At 38.5% G+C, this 15,765-nt stretch overlaps 2 protein-coding genes across 4 annotated transcripts; one reads left to right on the top strand and one right to left on the bottom strand.

Annotated features, from left to right (window-relative positions):
* Nucleotides 1–1,233: 1,233 nt before the first annotated feature.
* Nucleotides 1,234–6,755, bottom strand: LOC131308920 (2-carboxy-1,4-naphthoquinone phytyltransferase, chloroplastic-like). Of its 3 annotated transcripts, none has more exons than XM_058335963.1 (13): nt 6,559–6,755; nt 5,507–5,677; nt 4,831–5,092; nt 4,086–4,189; nt 3,882–3,953; nt 3,648–3,786; nt 2,894–3,000; nt 2,723–2,813; nt 2,581–2,619; nt 2,381–2,491; nt 2,203–2,268; nt 1,763–1,912; nt 1,234–1,613 (listed from the first exon to the last, which is right to left on the bottom strand). In XM_058335963.1, the coding sequence occupies exons 2-12, from the start codon at nt 5,650–5,652 to the stop codon at nt 1,796–1,798; spliced, it is 1,254 nt and encodes a 417-aa protein (XP_058191946.1). In that variant the 5' UTR covers nt 5,653–5,677; nt 6,559–6,755; the 3' UTR covers nt 1,234–1,613; nt 1,763–1,795. The 3 variants fall into 3 exon arrangements, with proteins under 3 accessions (XP_058191946.1, XP_058191947.1, XP_058191948.1); XM_058335964.1 differs by having other exon boundaries at nt 1,234–1,609; XM_058335965.1 differs by having other exon boundaries at nt 1,234–1,609; nt 4,831–5,080; nt 5,564–5,677.
* Nucleotides 6,756–12,256: 5,501 nt separating this feature from the next.
* On the top strand, nt 12,257–15,640 carry LOC131308912 (ABC transporter G family member 1-like). The gene is made up of 8 exons (XM_058335958.1): nt 12,257–12,732; nt 12,821–12,900; nt 13,107–13,571; nt 13,666–13,752; nt 13,862–13,987; nt 14,091–14,291; nt 14,372–14,458; nt 14,836–15,640. The coding sequence occupies exons 1-8, from the start codon at nt 12,378–12,380 to the stop codon at nt 15,514–15,516; spliced, it is 2,082 nt and encodes a 693-aa protein (XP_058191941.1). The 5' UTR covers nt 12,257–12,377; the 3' UTR covers nt 15,517–15,640.
* The last annotated feature ends 125 nt before the right edge of the window (nt 15,641–15,765 follow it).

The raw sequence follows: 15,765 nt of genomic DNA, 5'->3' as shown, positions 1-15,765 counted from the left end.
ATTAACATTAGAACGAAATGTTAAAATTGTTTATACTTCGTCAAAATGTTAAAATCATTCGCATAAGAAATTGTCATTTTGCGTACTTAATATGAGTTCCTGAAGATAATTTACAAACGGAAAAAGACCGCGTGGCAGGCTTCTTTTTTTTGGTCGGCCACGTGGGCATCCATCCATCCAATGGTACATCCAATTTTTTCCCTACTGGTCATGTATTATCAATATCAATATGATTGTGACATAACGAGATACAGAGTAGATATTAAGGCTCCGTTCCAGAACGTGAAATAAGTATTTATTTTTTAAGAAGACAATTTCAAGCTAAAAAATGATGAGTTTATTAAAATTTAAAAATATGTAATATAGATCTTATTTGAAAGATTTCATTGAGATCTTTAATACGGTGCAAAAAAAATCAAAAAATTATTTTTCATTTACATTATTTTTTAATTTAAAAATATAAAATAAGTACTTATTTTTTAAGAAAGTATTCTGGAACGGGCTTTAAGTAAGAAACTTGATGGCATTTGATTTTTTCGCCAGACTATGTCATTTTTACATTTGGGGAGTTACTGCCATTCTGAATATTTATGAACATGTAAGTTCCTTTTGGATTGTGTTGACTGTTTTGCCCTTCATATGCGACACATAAAGAGGATCCGTGTATCCCGGTTGCTGTCTAATCTATAAGAGCTAGCAGACGCATTGAACCTTTTACCAACCAAAACAAAGAGTCTAATGACATCAAGAAGTTCATCAATTGGATGAGTACTGTGTCTCCTCTGGAAAGATCCGAAGGAGCAATCGGACTTAGAGCAGACCGGCTTCCTCCCGTATGCTCCAAGACCGTGCTTCCTTCGATTCTTTAGGTCCTAGAGTTCTGATTAGACAGGCTTGCAGTTAAGGGCATGGGGATGGTTCATAAGTTTCATAGTAACTACTACTCTTTCCGCGGGACGCTTAGAACCGGCTTTACCGAACACCTTTCTGGTTCAGTTGATGACAATAGTCGATCTCCAAGGGTAAATATTATGTGGGTCAGGCATATTGTAGTAGTGGTCAAAAAGATTAGGCAAGCATAATGGGGAAAGTCATTACTGCAGGAACTAAAGCAATGCACATCTCTCTCTCTCTCTCTCTCTCTCCAAAAGATGCAAACAACATTGTCTCAAAAGTGCCAACACAGGCTATCAACCCCTGCTAGGAAAGATAACAAAACACTAGACAATCCTGTAAAGCGATTTCAACAAGGTTGAAAAATGTAGGAGTATCTGGACCCCAAGTCTCAGTTATATCCTCCAATACATCGAATGTGGATACTGGAGTTAATGTTGAGCAAAAAAATGGTAGGAAACATAACTAGTACCCATATAATCAAATTTCCAAGTAGAGTGTTGTCCTTTTACCCAGAAGCAGAAAGTAAACCTCGAATTCTCATCCATGCATGAAGGGTTTCTTCATTCGACATTTTGGAGCACAAGTGTCGGCTTCGCGTAGGGAAAGACATCCAGAAAACCTTAAGGTCAACTATCCGTAGCTCCTCATTCAGGATTCGTAGAAAAATGTCAACTTGAACTCTCTCTTGGGTTGAGCAGCTTAGGCATACAACCTGCCTGCACATACCCAAATAAAAAAACAACCAAAATACCCAAAATGCATCATTTACTGGTTTGGTACTGCGACAAAGTTGTCCTAATTTTGGAGATTTATAGTCACCGGTAGAAGTAAAGCTTTTCTAATGACATTCACTCCGGTTTCTCACCTGGTAAAACTTTCAATCCATGTAACCGGAAAATCACAGGGATCTTTCAACGATCATTCTGGATGCTACCAGCCCAGCTGCCAAAGCAGCTCCAAATAAAGCTTGCAACCTCACACAGTAATACTTCGCCATAAAGATCTTTGTTGTGTCCTACAAGAATGAAGTCCCAACACCATTATAAAGAACAAAATTGATTCTGCTATGAAAGAACAAGAAGCTGTGTCCATAACCACATAATTTGTAGTTCTACAGTTCTTTCATGGTTTCATTCATAGTTTGCCCCAGAGGCGCTCTTTGGTTGCGTTGAGAAGCAAAAATGATCCTTTTATTCGTTTACTTCACATTTTTTCAACAACACAGCATTGTAGTAATTCAAACCATCAGATTACTTTAAAACAGACGTGCTCCTAAGATTTGATGCTTAGTATATCACTACTCACTTTGTGGTTCTCCTCAACAAAGCTGACCACTAGTTTTCCCACGGGCAAGGTCAGGGAACAGAGAAACTGAAACACAGCAATGATCATATTTAGAATAGTAAGGGGGTAGGGGATCATATAACCACTAAATTAAGCATTTTTTGTACTGAACAATACCCTGTGAAATGAGAGAACTTACCATGCAAGCAAAAGGAAGAGCTCTGCTAAGACCAAGGATAAGCAAAAGTGAATATAGGGTCACCACACCCACTTTTACCACTGTTGAGCCGGCTTCTGTGCCAAGCCTAACCTGAACACAGGTAACAATCCAAAAATTTCAAACAGCGAACAAAAATTATATGCGAATTTGTTTCTCAGTTTCAGCGCAGGGGTACTTACCAGAGGGGACATTTTTCCGACAGATCTATCTCCTTTTACCTGAGTTGTACATCACTTAGTTCCCTGATACAGAGATGGCCTGAATCGGAAGATGTGGATAGACTGAAGGGGGGAGAGGAAAACAAAAGAAAAAAAATGATACCTGATGAAAGTGACTGCAGAAGAGGATTAGGGCTGTGGTGAGGCCAACAAGGAGTGATACAGAAAGGATTGTGCCAGTTATGGGAAGCTCACTGTATTAATCACCCAAAATCAACTCACAAAAGGTTTGTGAACTGAAATCTAAGATTATCAAGTAATATGTAGCTACAACCTTGTGCTGCTCTGCAGTAAGTAGAAAGCTGTCGTAGCAAATGGGCCAAATGCGGCGAAGCACAGGGGTTCCCCAAATCCTTGATAACTTAACCGAAATGGTGGGCACTGCAACAATGATAGTTTCAAACTGGTAAAATACAAAACGGGTCTCTTCCATTACCAAAGCCTGATGGGTACTTTCACCAAGCAAAATGATGGCAATGACTCCTTGGAAGCACTTGTAGTTGTTGCTCGTAGGACTACTAAAAGACATGGCTTGAGAGTTCTCTTAAGGATGTTCAAATAGGAGACATTGATTTGCATACAAAACCAAGAAGTCAGAGAAATTTTCATTACATTGTGAAGAACTTTGTGTAGTTCATGGTTTGACCAGAAGAGTGTCACAAAACCAGAAGCTTACAGTACAAATCCAATCAGTACCATTAGAAATATATGGAGAAGAGTCAAGGTTACGAGAAATAGATCTTGCTAGGATAGTTAGTGATGGGTTTGCCCCACAGTATACCCAACACAAATCCAGCAGTATACCCATTTCGGATAACAAAGGTTTCCTGGAAGGAACCGGGGGGGGGGGGGGGGGGGTTGGGGGGCCGGTGGCAGCATGGTACCATTAGGGTGCAGGGGCAAGGATAGGCTGTGATGTTGGCATCAGACTGTGGCATAAGATAAATGGAGAAAGGATCGAGTGATATATATTTTCAACATTCCTAACATGTCATCAATTAACCAGCTCCAGAAGGGATGTTTAGTACCTGATATATATAACCACAAGTGATTGCACAAGCCAGTAATAACATTGAACGCACATTTCCAGCCCCCACAGAAACCCAAGCCAGTCCCACAAAACCCAGAGCAAGTAACATATAGGCAGCAAGTAGAGTTCCCGTTCGGCTTCAAAAAATGCAATACATGACACAGTTAGCCTGAGACAAATCATAACAAGAAGTCATTTAATATAGAAATATGAAACTTTCCAACAGCCCTACCTGCCAACCATATTTACAACTGACTCTTTTTTGGTCGTATCTGCACCAGTATCATAATCATAAACATCATTGCTGCACAAATTATGGGAAAGGAGAACCAAAGTGAAAAAATAATTCTAACATGCAGGGAGGGAGGGAACCCAATCAATAGCAAATATTCAAGACATCATAGACTGAACTACATGAAATGATATGGCATCTCACCTTAAATTTAACCAGGCAATGACGAGAACTGAAGAAGCCAAGAGCACAAAATAACGTCTGGCTGAATACAGGCCAGTCTGCAAATAAGCAGCTGCACTTCCAACCTGTTATGGTACAAACAATAGAGATTTAAGCAAAAACATAACACATGTCATTCAGATTGTGGGTGCAAAACCATTTGAGGTCAAGTGAATACTGATTTGAAGAGATTCATATTGTTTCCGTTCAAGATACTAAGCTATTTGGCCAAAATTAACTTGATAAAATGACTAACTTGCTGAATTACTGCTTGAAGTGAAAATGATGATTTTGCTATCTACCACAAGAAAGCAGCCAATATCCTGCGCGCTTTCTCGGAAAAGCAATGTAGAAGAACACACAAGGGGCAACCATTATTCATTAGTCAATTCAAGCTTTGAACAACGATAAAATGTGTTCTCTCCCAATCAATCACTAGCATCCGACCAATGTGAATTCCAGCTGATTCTTGGCCTTAAAATCCTTAGTAAAGACTTCTCGTTCTATTTTTCTATAGAAAAAGATTTGAGCATAAAGGTTTCAGAAGATATCGAGCATAAATGAGAAGATTGGTTGCGGAGAAAAACAAAGATAGATTCGTATTCACAAGCGTCCAACCAATGTGAATTGCAGCACTAGTTCGTCACAAACTTGAATCTATATGATAGCATCAAATAAGCTTCTTTCTTGTTTCGTCAACACTATCAAGTGTTAGAAAGAAACTCACAGTGAGAGGAACCAGGGCAACAGAGTAAATTGGTAGTTTGATCGCCCTCCATATCAAGGTTGCTCTTGAAATGTACTCTTCCGTCTTCACTTCAGAAGTACTTTGAAGATGTTCTTCTCCATTCTTGAAGGAAGTGCACCTACATTGATGCCGCCGCGTTGCCAGTCGTCTTTTATGAGCTCTATTCAGACAGCTTTCTGTTTTGTGGTGACAAGAAGATGACCTTTGGACAACATACGACGAAGGGACTCTACGACAACGCCTGAGAAGAAAAATATGCTAGTCATTCCAGAAAGTAAGGTCATGTTAATCACAAAATATATGCTATGACAGGACAGATTGGAAATTTAAACTTCATAACAACACCACCTATTGAGATTGAATTTCTCCAGACATTATGCAACCAAACAAACAATCAAATGGCAATGGAAATACTTTTCCGTTTGACCAAAAAAAAAAAATGGCAATGGAAATTAACCTCATGCTTGTAGATGACATGAAGCAAATTCCCTAATTTATTGTGGATTCCAAAACCATCCCATAGGTATGAAGCTTAACTATCTATAAACCAGTTAGTAATAGTAAAGCTTAGTTCTCTATTGAAGTACGCATCCTAAAAACTGTAAAAAAAAAGGCCAAACACAGATAATAGATGCTTTTAGTGGCCGTGTTTCACCATTCACATCCGAATCCATGTCTTGTAAGAATTGGCATACAAGCGAGTGAAACTTGCCTTGCATTGTTGTTCTGATTCAAGAGGTAATGGCCGAGTTTCTTTTGACCAGATCCAATGCTTATTAGGTTACAGAATGTAGATGCCATTGGTAGCCCTCTGAATGCATAGTACCTACAACGAATGTAAAGATCAATGCTCAGTCCTATGCACGGAGAGTGAATTCCAACCACATCAATCAAACCGACTATGGAGTAAATTATCAACAGTGAGATAACATAGAGAAAAAAAAAAAAAACTACCCTTAAATGCTCCTAAACCAAGAAAAAAAAAGCGAGAAAATTCCAAGAAATCATTTACATGTCCAAATTTACAAGTAAACTGGAGTAAGTAATTCAGACACAGAATATGAAATGGTAAAATGCTAGAGGCACCAGCATTTAGTCTGTGTTTGAGACCTTTATTTGTAGAGGGATTTATGGAGGGTAAATGAAAGACACTGAACAATAAAAGAAGTTAATTGATGAAGAGAAGAAGCTCTTTTATTCGATCCTCGTCATTTTCCTTTCCCTTTACGGAAGAACCGCCCATAAATTCATAATCCATACACAGCCTTAGAGCAATGCAGCCCGATGGAAACTTCTCTCTTCTCTTCTCTTCTCTTCCAAAATAATTTTTTTATCGGGGAAAGTCAATATTGTTAGAATAGTTAGATTAGCATCTTGGAAGATGAGTTGAACTCTCAACCTCCTTTTTCCGAAATATTGCTCATACTATAACAGAGTATGTTAATAGCAAGGTAGTAACTTAGATTTTTCAAATGTTTGTCGCAGTGGCAATACTTTGAGAATCAAAGAACCCATTTCCTCATTTTGGCCCCGTAATGATGCATTCAACCACAAGCAATTTATACAGCTTAATTTTATGAGTCCCATTGATACAATTACAAACTTCACCTAAAATATACAGAAGAAGATTGCAAGACGAAACATAACAGTACAATTACTGCTAAATTGCACACTTTATATTTATATATGGAGAAGATGAGTGGGTACCTGTATTAGCCTACTCTCCTCTCCTCCCTCTGGATAGATGGGTGCATAGAAACAGAGCATGCGCATGTCTTCGTTCAAGAAATGCGTCTGATCTTCTCCAGCTAGTCTTATCCGGTGCGTTTGGACCTCCAACGAAATGTTGACATGTAGGCGTAATAGAAGCCGGGAGGATTTGCGTTTCATGTTTTTAGGTTATTGGTTTGTTTTTTGGTTTATTTTTATTGAATTTTGTTGAGTTCAGATTAAATATTTTACTGTATGACGTAGAACACGTGAAAGCCCAATTTCATGATTAATTGGACCGGTCGAAGTCTCGGAAGCCGAAACGATACTTAATTGCAAATCCGGGCAAGTTTAGATTGGGCCCAAACTTTGTGGACTGACTTATGTTTTGCAATTCGGTCAATACTTACGACCCTAAGTCGTGCAGATGTAATTTTTCGGCCTAATTCTCTCATTTAGGTCTTTAATTTGATATTTTTACCGTTTTAGGAAAGTTTTGAAACGTTAATAACTCTGAGTTGGTAATTCCTTTTTAATTGGTTCTTTTTGGAAATTTTCTTTCTCATTTGCAATTTTGGCATTTTCTCCAATTTTCAGAATTATTTATTTTTCGGCTTTATTTTTCCTTGACGCCGAAGATAAATGTATTTTGAAACCATATCAAACGATATCCGATTAACATAATTTTTAGCGTGGTCAATGTTCTCGATGAACTCTAAAATATGAACTATTATCATTGTATCGGACCCATAAAGGACCCACAAACGGGTCCAAACTGGACTGAACCGATTGGGAGTCCAACAGCTGAACAGGACCCTTTCCCTTCTCCTATACATAACACGGTTCCTATAGATATTAATAAATGAAATTGATATTCGCGCTCCACTTTTTACTGATGTCGCTCCATTTTGTTTATGAAGTTACTAGTAACTTTACTTTAAAATTGGATCGCCATCAATAAAAAGTGAAACGCAAAAATCAATTTCCTTAATAAATCCTTGGGTTTGGCCCTTTGGGAACATGAACTTGAATTTTGCCATGTCACCAACTAATGGGATTCATCAAAGCTTGCCCTCCTCTATGATTTATTTACTTCTGAATATTCTGTGACATCGCTATGTGTACTTTTTGTAAATAATAGATCCTCGTGGGTTACTCTTTATTTCGCAATCACTAAACAAAAAAGAATGATATCTTATTGAATAATTTTTCTCTACGTAAATGGATGTGAGTATCATGTAAGCAACGCCACATGGTACTCGAGAATGCTGAATAATTACCCATCAATCATACACCCGAGAGACATGTGTCTCTCAGTTTCCATCCCTCTCTCACCATACCATTTTCCCTACAGTCGCCCACCACCTCCTCCTCCTCCTCTTCATTTTATTTCTGTTTGGGTATGAGAATTCGAGGGTCTAGGGTTCGATGGAGGAATTAGGTATGGGTATTTGTTTTTAAAATTATGAACTCTTTTTTTTTTTTTTGGTAACAGAGGAACTTTAGGCAAATCTATATAATATGGAGCAGCGATTTTTGAATTCTCTATATTTTGAACCATCAGATTTGTACATATTTTTTTATAGCTGAAATTTACGAGTAGTAAGACTAGAAATATACTTGAAAAAAATAAATATTTGAATGAAAAACTAAAATTAATGTTTCATAATCTTATTATGATTCCTTATTTTCGATTTTTCCTTACTTTTCTAACAACATTTATCAGTAAAAAAATATTAGGGTTGTCTTTCTCTCCCTCACACGTTAATTCCAAAACAAATTCCAATTTTGAATCCAAAACTGGTTCCTCTCTCACACACATACGTTTAGTGCACTCTCTCTCTCTCTCTCTCTCTCTCTCTCTCTCTCTATATATATATATATATATATATATATATATGTGGGCCCTGTCATTTTTTGAAATGTATTCAAATTGCTAAATATTTAATTGGCTGAGTGATTGAAGGAAAAAAATCTAATTAATTATATATTTGGTTATTTGATTCATTACAATATGTTGGTGGCAACAAATGTATTGATTTTGTTGTATCTTGATTTTAAGTCATAGTTTCATCTTCGCCTTCATTAGGTTAAAAGTTGAAAGCCAATGAAAATATACATATGCCTGTGTTTTCGCATTGGAGTTAATTTTCTTATTTAACATAATTTTCTATAGTACATAACACAATGGTGTAGGGCTCGTCCATATTTAACAGAAGATAAGTTATTGCAATGCATGATTACTTTGATCCAATGGTTTAGGCTCATTTTCCTCATTTCAGTAAAGTACTAACACTTTTTGTACATATTACACAATTGTCATGTGGATTTATTTACTCATCACAACTGTACATTAATGTCTTTACGATTTTTCAAAAAAAGAGAGAGATTAGAATACCAAATTTTTTCAAATTCTGTGCTAATTTGAAGAATATACATACAGGGGAGCGTTCTGAGGATACAAAAAAGACACTCCATCTCAACCATTGAAGCCAATGGCTAAGATTAGAAATTTACAAAGAATTACTATTTGCCGCAAAGAATTACTCCTAACCGCAAATAATTACTCTTGACCGAAAAGAACTACATTTGGCCTCAAAGAATTATTCATGGCAAAGAATTACTTTTGGCCGCATTGAATTGCACTCGGCCGCTACGAATTGCACTTGGCCGCACCGATTGACACTTGGCGGCCAAGTGCAATTCGATGCGGCCAAGAGGGCCAGGAGTAATTTTCGGCGGCCGCTGCGAATTACTCTAGATTAATGTTATATACACTTCGGTTTTCCATGTAAAACAAGGCCAAAGGCTGGTGGGCCGTATTCGTTTTGAGGAATTTGAGGTAGCTAGGGCTCCTTGTGTACGACTGGTCTGTACTCTCCAGGAAGTAATTTTCATGACAGTGGACGTTCACCTGCTGTGGGCCAAATTGTCGACGGCCGCCTGGTCCTAGGCTCCTAGCTATTGATAAAAGAGACAGCTAGCGGCACGCCTCAAGTTGAAAAGAAGCAAAGAAACAATTCAAGTATGTTTTGTTCAGAAAAAAAAAAAAACATTATTGTGATCAGGTGTCTCGCGTTTATTGGTATAATCTCCAAGTTTTCGAGGATGTCCTGTAGATGGATTGAGGCACATCGGGGATTCAAGAGCAGCGCCTCTGACTCAAATTTTGTAATGTCAAGCATAATGTGTATAGTCTTGTGATTTAAGTTAAGAACTTGTAGAGATTGAGAGCTTAAGGCGAGAGCAGAGCGTTGAAATAATCTTCTTTGTGCAATAGTAAAATGCCCTTCTCTTTCTTCGATGGACGTAGCTCAAGCACGAGTCTGATTGCTCTTATCTGGCGTTTTACAACCATGATACTATATCGGTACGAGAAAATCTTTTTTATGGTTCCGTCGTAAATAGTTGTTTACGTTACTGGTTGTAGTTGTCTAAAAGTGTTTTGGAAGGTCAAGATGTTAATGATTAAACTCTTTTTCGAAATTTTTTTATTTAAATTTGAACTATTCAATATCGAAACGGACGGCCGAAATCACATGGAGCCATGAATAATAAGTTTCTACCGGTACTATCGTTTTTGTCTTATCTTATCTTAAAGTTAAACAAGTAAGTTAAACAAGTACCATACGTGCCCCAACAAATTTCGTCTTAATTATAGGCTACAAAAGTCTACCCAGAAATTATATTCCGCGCCAACCACAGTACGAACAAAAGAACCGAAATTCGAACTCTCTTCATCACCATTCACCCACCTCCAATAAATTTTTTTAGGTTTGTGGCAGTGACCCACAACCTTTCTCCAACGCACATTTTTGCAAGACCCAATTATAAGTACCTAAATCTTACAAACTTATAGTAATGTATGGCAGAAAATGGGGTTGGGGCATTGCTTATTGGTGCCCAAGACCAATGAATAATTACGTCTTCGCGAAAAAACGTGGCCTACTGATTTAGGCTCTGTTCCGCTTTCTTCCAAAATCTTCTATTTCAAAAAGAAGGTAATTTGAAAGGGAGCTGATAATGCTAAAACCACTTTTGTTCCTGCCAAAACCCTTTTTTTTCATGCCAAAACTCATTCATTGCATGACTTAATTGCCCTCTACTACATAACTTACTTTACGAAAATGCCCTTTCAAATCCAGAGGATTATTATGAGATTTTAAGGGGTATTTTTGTAAAGTAAGTGGTGTAGTGGTGGGCAATTAAGTCATGTAATGAATGAGTTTTGGTAGGAACAAAAGTAGTTTTGGCATTATCATTTCCCATTTGAAAATCAAATATAACAAAGATAAAAAATAATTTTTCAATTTCTTCGCACCGTTTAAAAGATCTCAATGAGATCTATTAAACAAGTTCCATATTGGTAGTAATATTATTTGTGTAAATACATAATTTTTTAACTTGAAATTACCTTTTTTTTTTTCAAAAAGAAGGTTTTTCCGGAAGAAAATGGAACACCACCTTTTTTATACCCACAAAACTCCCGCATATAGTATCTCAAATTGGAATCTTAATTTTCCGAGGAATCTCTGTTCTCCCTGGTAGCTATTTGTACACCTGTGAAGATGGATGGGGTCATGGGGATTTGCAAAATGCAATGAACTATACACAGGAGAATATCTTAATCATAAGTTCTGGCTTCTTATGTCCCCTATTAATTAGGAGTGTTGTTGTACTATCGAACAAATACCATTGTAACATCAGTTTGGAAAATTTGCATCCGCGTGAAAAACGTTTGAGCCAAGGCTTGTCATCTTGTTACCCTCGATCCCTCGCACGTACGGCTTGCTCTTAAATGTGTGGATGAAATTAATGCAGTTAATTCCTATGACGCGTGTGCTTATCATTGACGGATATAAGATCTGTGCAACACGTGGTGGCACATCTAACTAGTCGTTGGAGCGTTGCGGGTCGGCGCTCCACCTATGGGCTGCGATGTATGCCTAAATATTTCTCGTCTCGACCTGATTAAAATCTTTGTAATTTTCATCCTAGTGAAATAAATACATATAACTCGTGTAAATGGCATTTTTGATTTGTTGTCTACACTGTGAAGACTGGATCTTGTCTGAATTGTCAAAATGGAATGTTCAAAAATACCATTTAGATACACCTTAGAATTTTTACCAAGAACAACTGGTATTTTGGCGTTATTCTGAACACAGCAAAATTTAGCGTGAACTCGCCCTCGATCTGTAAATTCGATCTGTAAATTACGTTGTCAGCAAATCAACAATATTGTGCTTTCAATCCTTTTAGTATTTTCTAACGACAATACTATGGTGACCACATTGGATGACCCAGTTAGGATATCGTGTGAGTTGTCATTCCTGAATTGTAAGGAAAATGTGGGTGGGGCACATTTCATTTTATTCCACCCATGCACTAAAGACATAAAGGTTATTCGATACTCTTGAGCAATGCTCTTGAGCACAAAATAATTTTTCCTTAAGACAATTCGCAATGTACCCACAAACATAGTCACCATAGCATTATTGATTCCCTAAATCCTGTGTGAATTATGTTCTGCAGATTTCTAAAATTTCTAAAGACGAACTTCCTTCCTAGGTGGGGTTGCCAACTAAAATTAAATAGCATAGGTAACTCTGTTTTTCACTTATCATAATTGCATATTAAAACTGAGTATATGCTATTCTATTTATCCTCCAGTAACCTAGGAAGTAATGGGAAATTTCTCTTTGATGTTCTGCATGTACGTACTTCCTTTCCAAAGCTAACAAGTCTATATAAACTCTGCCATCTCAAAGCCACAAGCAACTCTCTCTCTCTCTCTCTCGTGAATACATCTAGCTATGGCTTCCCTTCATCACTCCATGGAACCATATGTTGCTGACTCTCAACTGAACTCCAACTCATCAGCCAGACATAGTAGCCTCGAAATCAAAATTAACCCACTAGAGTTGGAAACCACTCCAACGCCAAACCATGGAGAAGCAGCTCCTCAGGTTGTTGGAGTTGGACCTCCGTCGAATGCCAACAACGGCATTTCCTTGACGTGGGAAGATTTATGGGTGACAGTTCCAGATGCTAAGGGTAGCCGGAGACCCATCATTCAAGGCCTCACGGGCTACGCTCAGCCCGGTGAGGTCTTGGCCATAATGGGCCCTTCCGGCTGTGGCAAGTCCACTCTTCTTGATGCCTTAGCAGGTACTAAACAATCGGTTAAGAGTGCAAATTTTGATAAATTAGTAAATAATTAAGGAACTGTTTGTTGAAATCTGCTGATAAACTGCAGGGAGATTGGGAGCCAATACTAGACAGTCTGGTGATATTCTGATTAACGGTCGCACACAGACTTTGGCTTATGGAACATCAGTAAGCAAAATATAAACCTACCAACAAAATTAAGGAAATTGATTTTCGTTTTTCACTTTTGTACGCAAATGCTCCACTTCATGTTAAAAGTGGAGCGCCCTGTTTAGCCAAAAAAAATAAAATTGGAAAGCCAAAATTAATTGTCTGTAATCTTTATAATTCTCACCATCACTTTAACATACTTGTTTTGCATTTCATTAAACAAGGCTTATGTGACTCAAGAGGAAACTTTGATCACAACGCTGACGGTCAAGGAAGCCGTGTACTACTCCGCTCAGCTCCAACTCCCAAACTCAATGACGAAATCTGAAAAAAAGGAGAGGGCGGAGATGACGATAAGAGAGATGGGATTGCAGGATTCCATGAACACGAGAATCGGAGGGTGGGGAGCCAAAGGCCTCAGCGGGGGCCAAAAGAGGCGAGTGAGCATCTGCATCGAGATTCTGACGCGCCCGAAGCTCCTTTTCCTCGACGAGCCAACAAGCGGGCTAGATAGCGCAGCTTCCTACTATGTCATGAGCAGAATCACGAAACTAGAGCAGAGAGAGGGGAGGACTATCATCACGTCCATTCATCAGCCGAGCAGCGAAGTGTTCGGTCTGTTTACCAACCTTTGTCTCTTGTCCTCGGGTAGAGTGGTGTACTTTGGCCGTGCTAACGCGACAAATGAGGTAAAAGCACAGAGAATTCCTTAAATTGCAGGCATACTTTTTTTTTTCCAAACCGTTTGATACGACTAATTGGTCTTGATTTTGATTGATGTAGTTTTTCGCATCAAATGGTTTCCCTTGCCCTACTCTTCAGAATCCGTCAGACCACTTCCTTAGAACAATAAACAAGGATTTTGACGAGGTAACACACCAATTAGTACTGCAACTTGGTTTTAATTGCATTTCAATTTCTTATAAGTATGCAAGTTTACGCAGTATATTTTATACTAGATCATGTGATATTATAGCAGGACATAGAACAGGGTTCGAAAGGAAAGAGAGCAACAGAGGAAGTGATCGAAATTCTCGTAACATCGTTTAAATCTTCTGATGGCTACCAAGAAGTTAAAAGACAAGTTTCAGAAATATGTAAATGGGTAACGAAGCAAATACCTTTAAAACCTATCTTTTCTGTCGTGAATTCAATCTAGTTTCTATACTTAAAACAATGATCACTTATTGTTTGTGGGATAACTTCAGGGTGGTACTGGATCATCAATTGAGAAGAGCAGAAGCCATGCTAGCTTCTTCACCCAATGCGTTGTTCTCACCAAAAGGTCTTCTGTCAACATGTCTCGCGATCTTGGTTATTACTGGCTGCGTCTTGCAATCTATGTCACCTTGTCGTTAGGCGTCGGCACTATCTTCTATGACATTGGATCGGGGAACAGTTCGATCCAGGTAGCATTAAATTTCTGCTGAAACAAACAGACTTCAACCAATAAATTTCAGCTGATAATGACGGTTTCGATCATTTCCAGGCCAGAGGTGCGATGCTCATGTTCATTGCTTCATTCCTCACTTTCATGACAATTGGTGGCTTCCCTTCATTTGTGGAGGATATGAAGGTATAAAGCATCACAATCCTCCTTCTACCTATCTTTTGCTCAAATGAATCATTTCGTGGAACCCATTGATCAGACATTCCAAGTACCCAAAAGGTTTGCTCAAACTAAAAAAGTTTGTGGTGCATATGTAAATTTGGTGAAATGTGCCCACTATTTTACGCAGTTTCCTTAGTGATTAGTAGTATTCTTTTTCTACCCAATGATGCTTCAGTTGTGCTACATGCACAGAAATTGTTCAGTACGCCCGCGAGGGTGAGGGCTCGATATTTCCCCGGTTTAGCTTTGAAGTGTCTTGTGAGTCAGACCGACTAAAAAAGAATCAGAATTCAGAACATAGAAATCGCTTTACTGATGAACTTCCCTCCAAATGACCGCAGGTGTTTGAAAGGGAAAGATTGAATGGGCACTATGGTACCACTGCATTTGTCATAGCCAACACACTTTCTGCCGTGCCATATTTGCTCCTAATCTCACTTATTCCCGGAGCGCTAGCCTATTACCTAAGCGGACTTCGTCCAGGATTCAAACACTTCTTGTACTTTGATTTGGTTCTATTCACCTGCATGGTCCTTGTAGAAAGCCTAATGATGATCGTCGCGAGCATTGTGCCCAATTTCCTCATGGGCATAATCACAGGTGCAGGAATCCAGGGCTTAATGATACTAGGAGGGGGATTTTTCCGGTTACCAAACGACCTCCCCAAGCCATTCTGGAAATACCCTTTGCACTACATAGCGTTCCACAAGTACGCGTATCAAGGGATGTACAAGAACGAATTTCAAGGACTGACTTTTCCGAGTAACCAAACTGGGCGAAGGGGCGTTATCACCGGTGAATATATTTTGAAAAATGAATTTCAGGTGGAAATGGGGTATTCCAAGTGGGTTGATCTTGGGATCTTGCTGGGTATGGTGGTTTTGTACAGGGTCCTGTTTTTGGCGATAATCAAGATTGTGGAAAATGTGAAGCCTGCCATTAGCAAATTCATGTCTGCGAAGCCTAAGCAGAAAATACAAGTGATGGAGACTCCCACTGCTACTCCAATTCACATGAATTAGCTTTCTCACCATTTCTTCCTTTTTCCGCGTTTACTGAGTTTTCATGTAATCATCAACCTATATATGCAGTCATTGTACTTGCGTTTTTCTATATAGTTAAGTTCGTAGGTTTCATCTTCGATTAGACCTCAATCTCACATTATTCTAGAGATCTAAGCCAAGCCTAAGCCTGTGTTTTTGTGAGTGTGTTGACTGATCTACTTCTGGTTTTCGCATTTTACCTCCAATTGAAACTGCCATGGGCACATA

Source organism: Rhododendron vialii, chromosome 11a (genome assembly GCF_030253575.1).
Source record: "Rhododendron vialii isolate Sample 1 chromosome 11a, ASM3025357v1".
Lineage (NCBI taxonomy): Eukaryota > Viridiplantae > Streptophyta > Magnoliopsida > Ericales > Ericaceae > Rhododendron > Rhododendron vialii.
The sequence above is the reverse complement of the archived record's forward strand: the minus strand, read 5'-3'. Positions and strand labels throughout refer to the sequence as shown.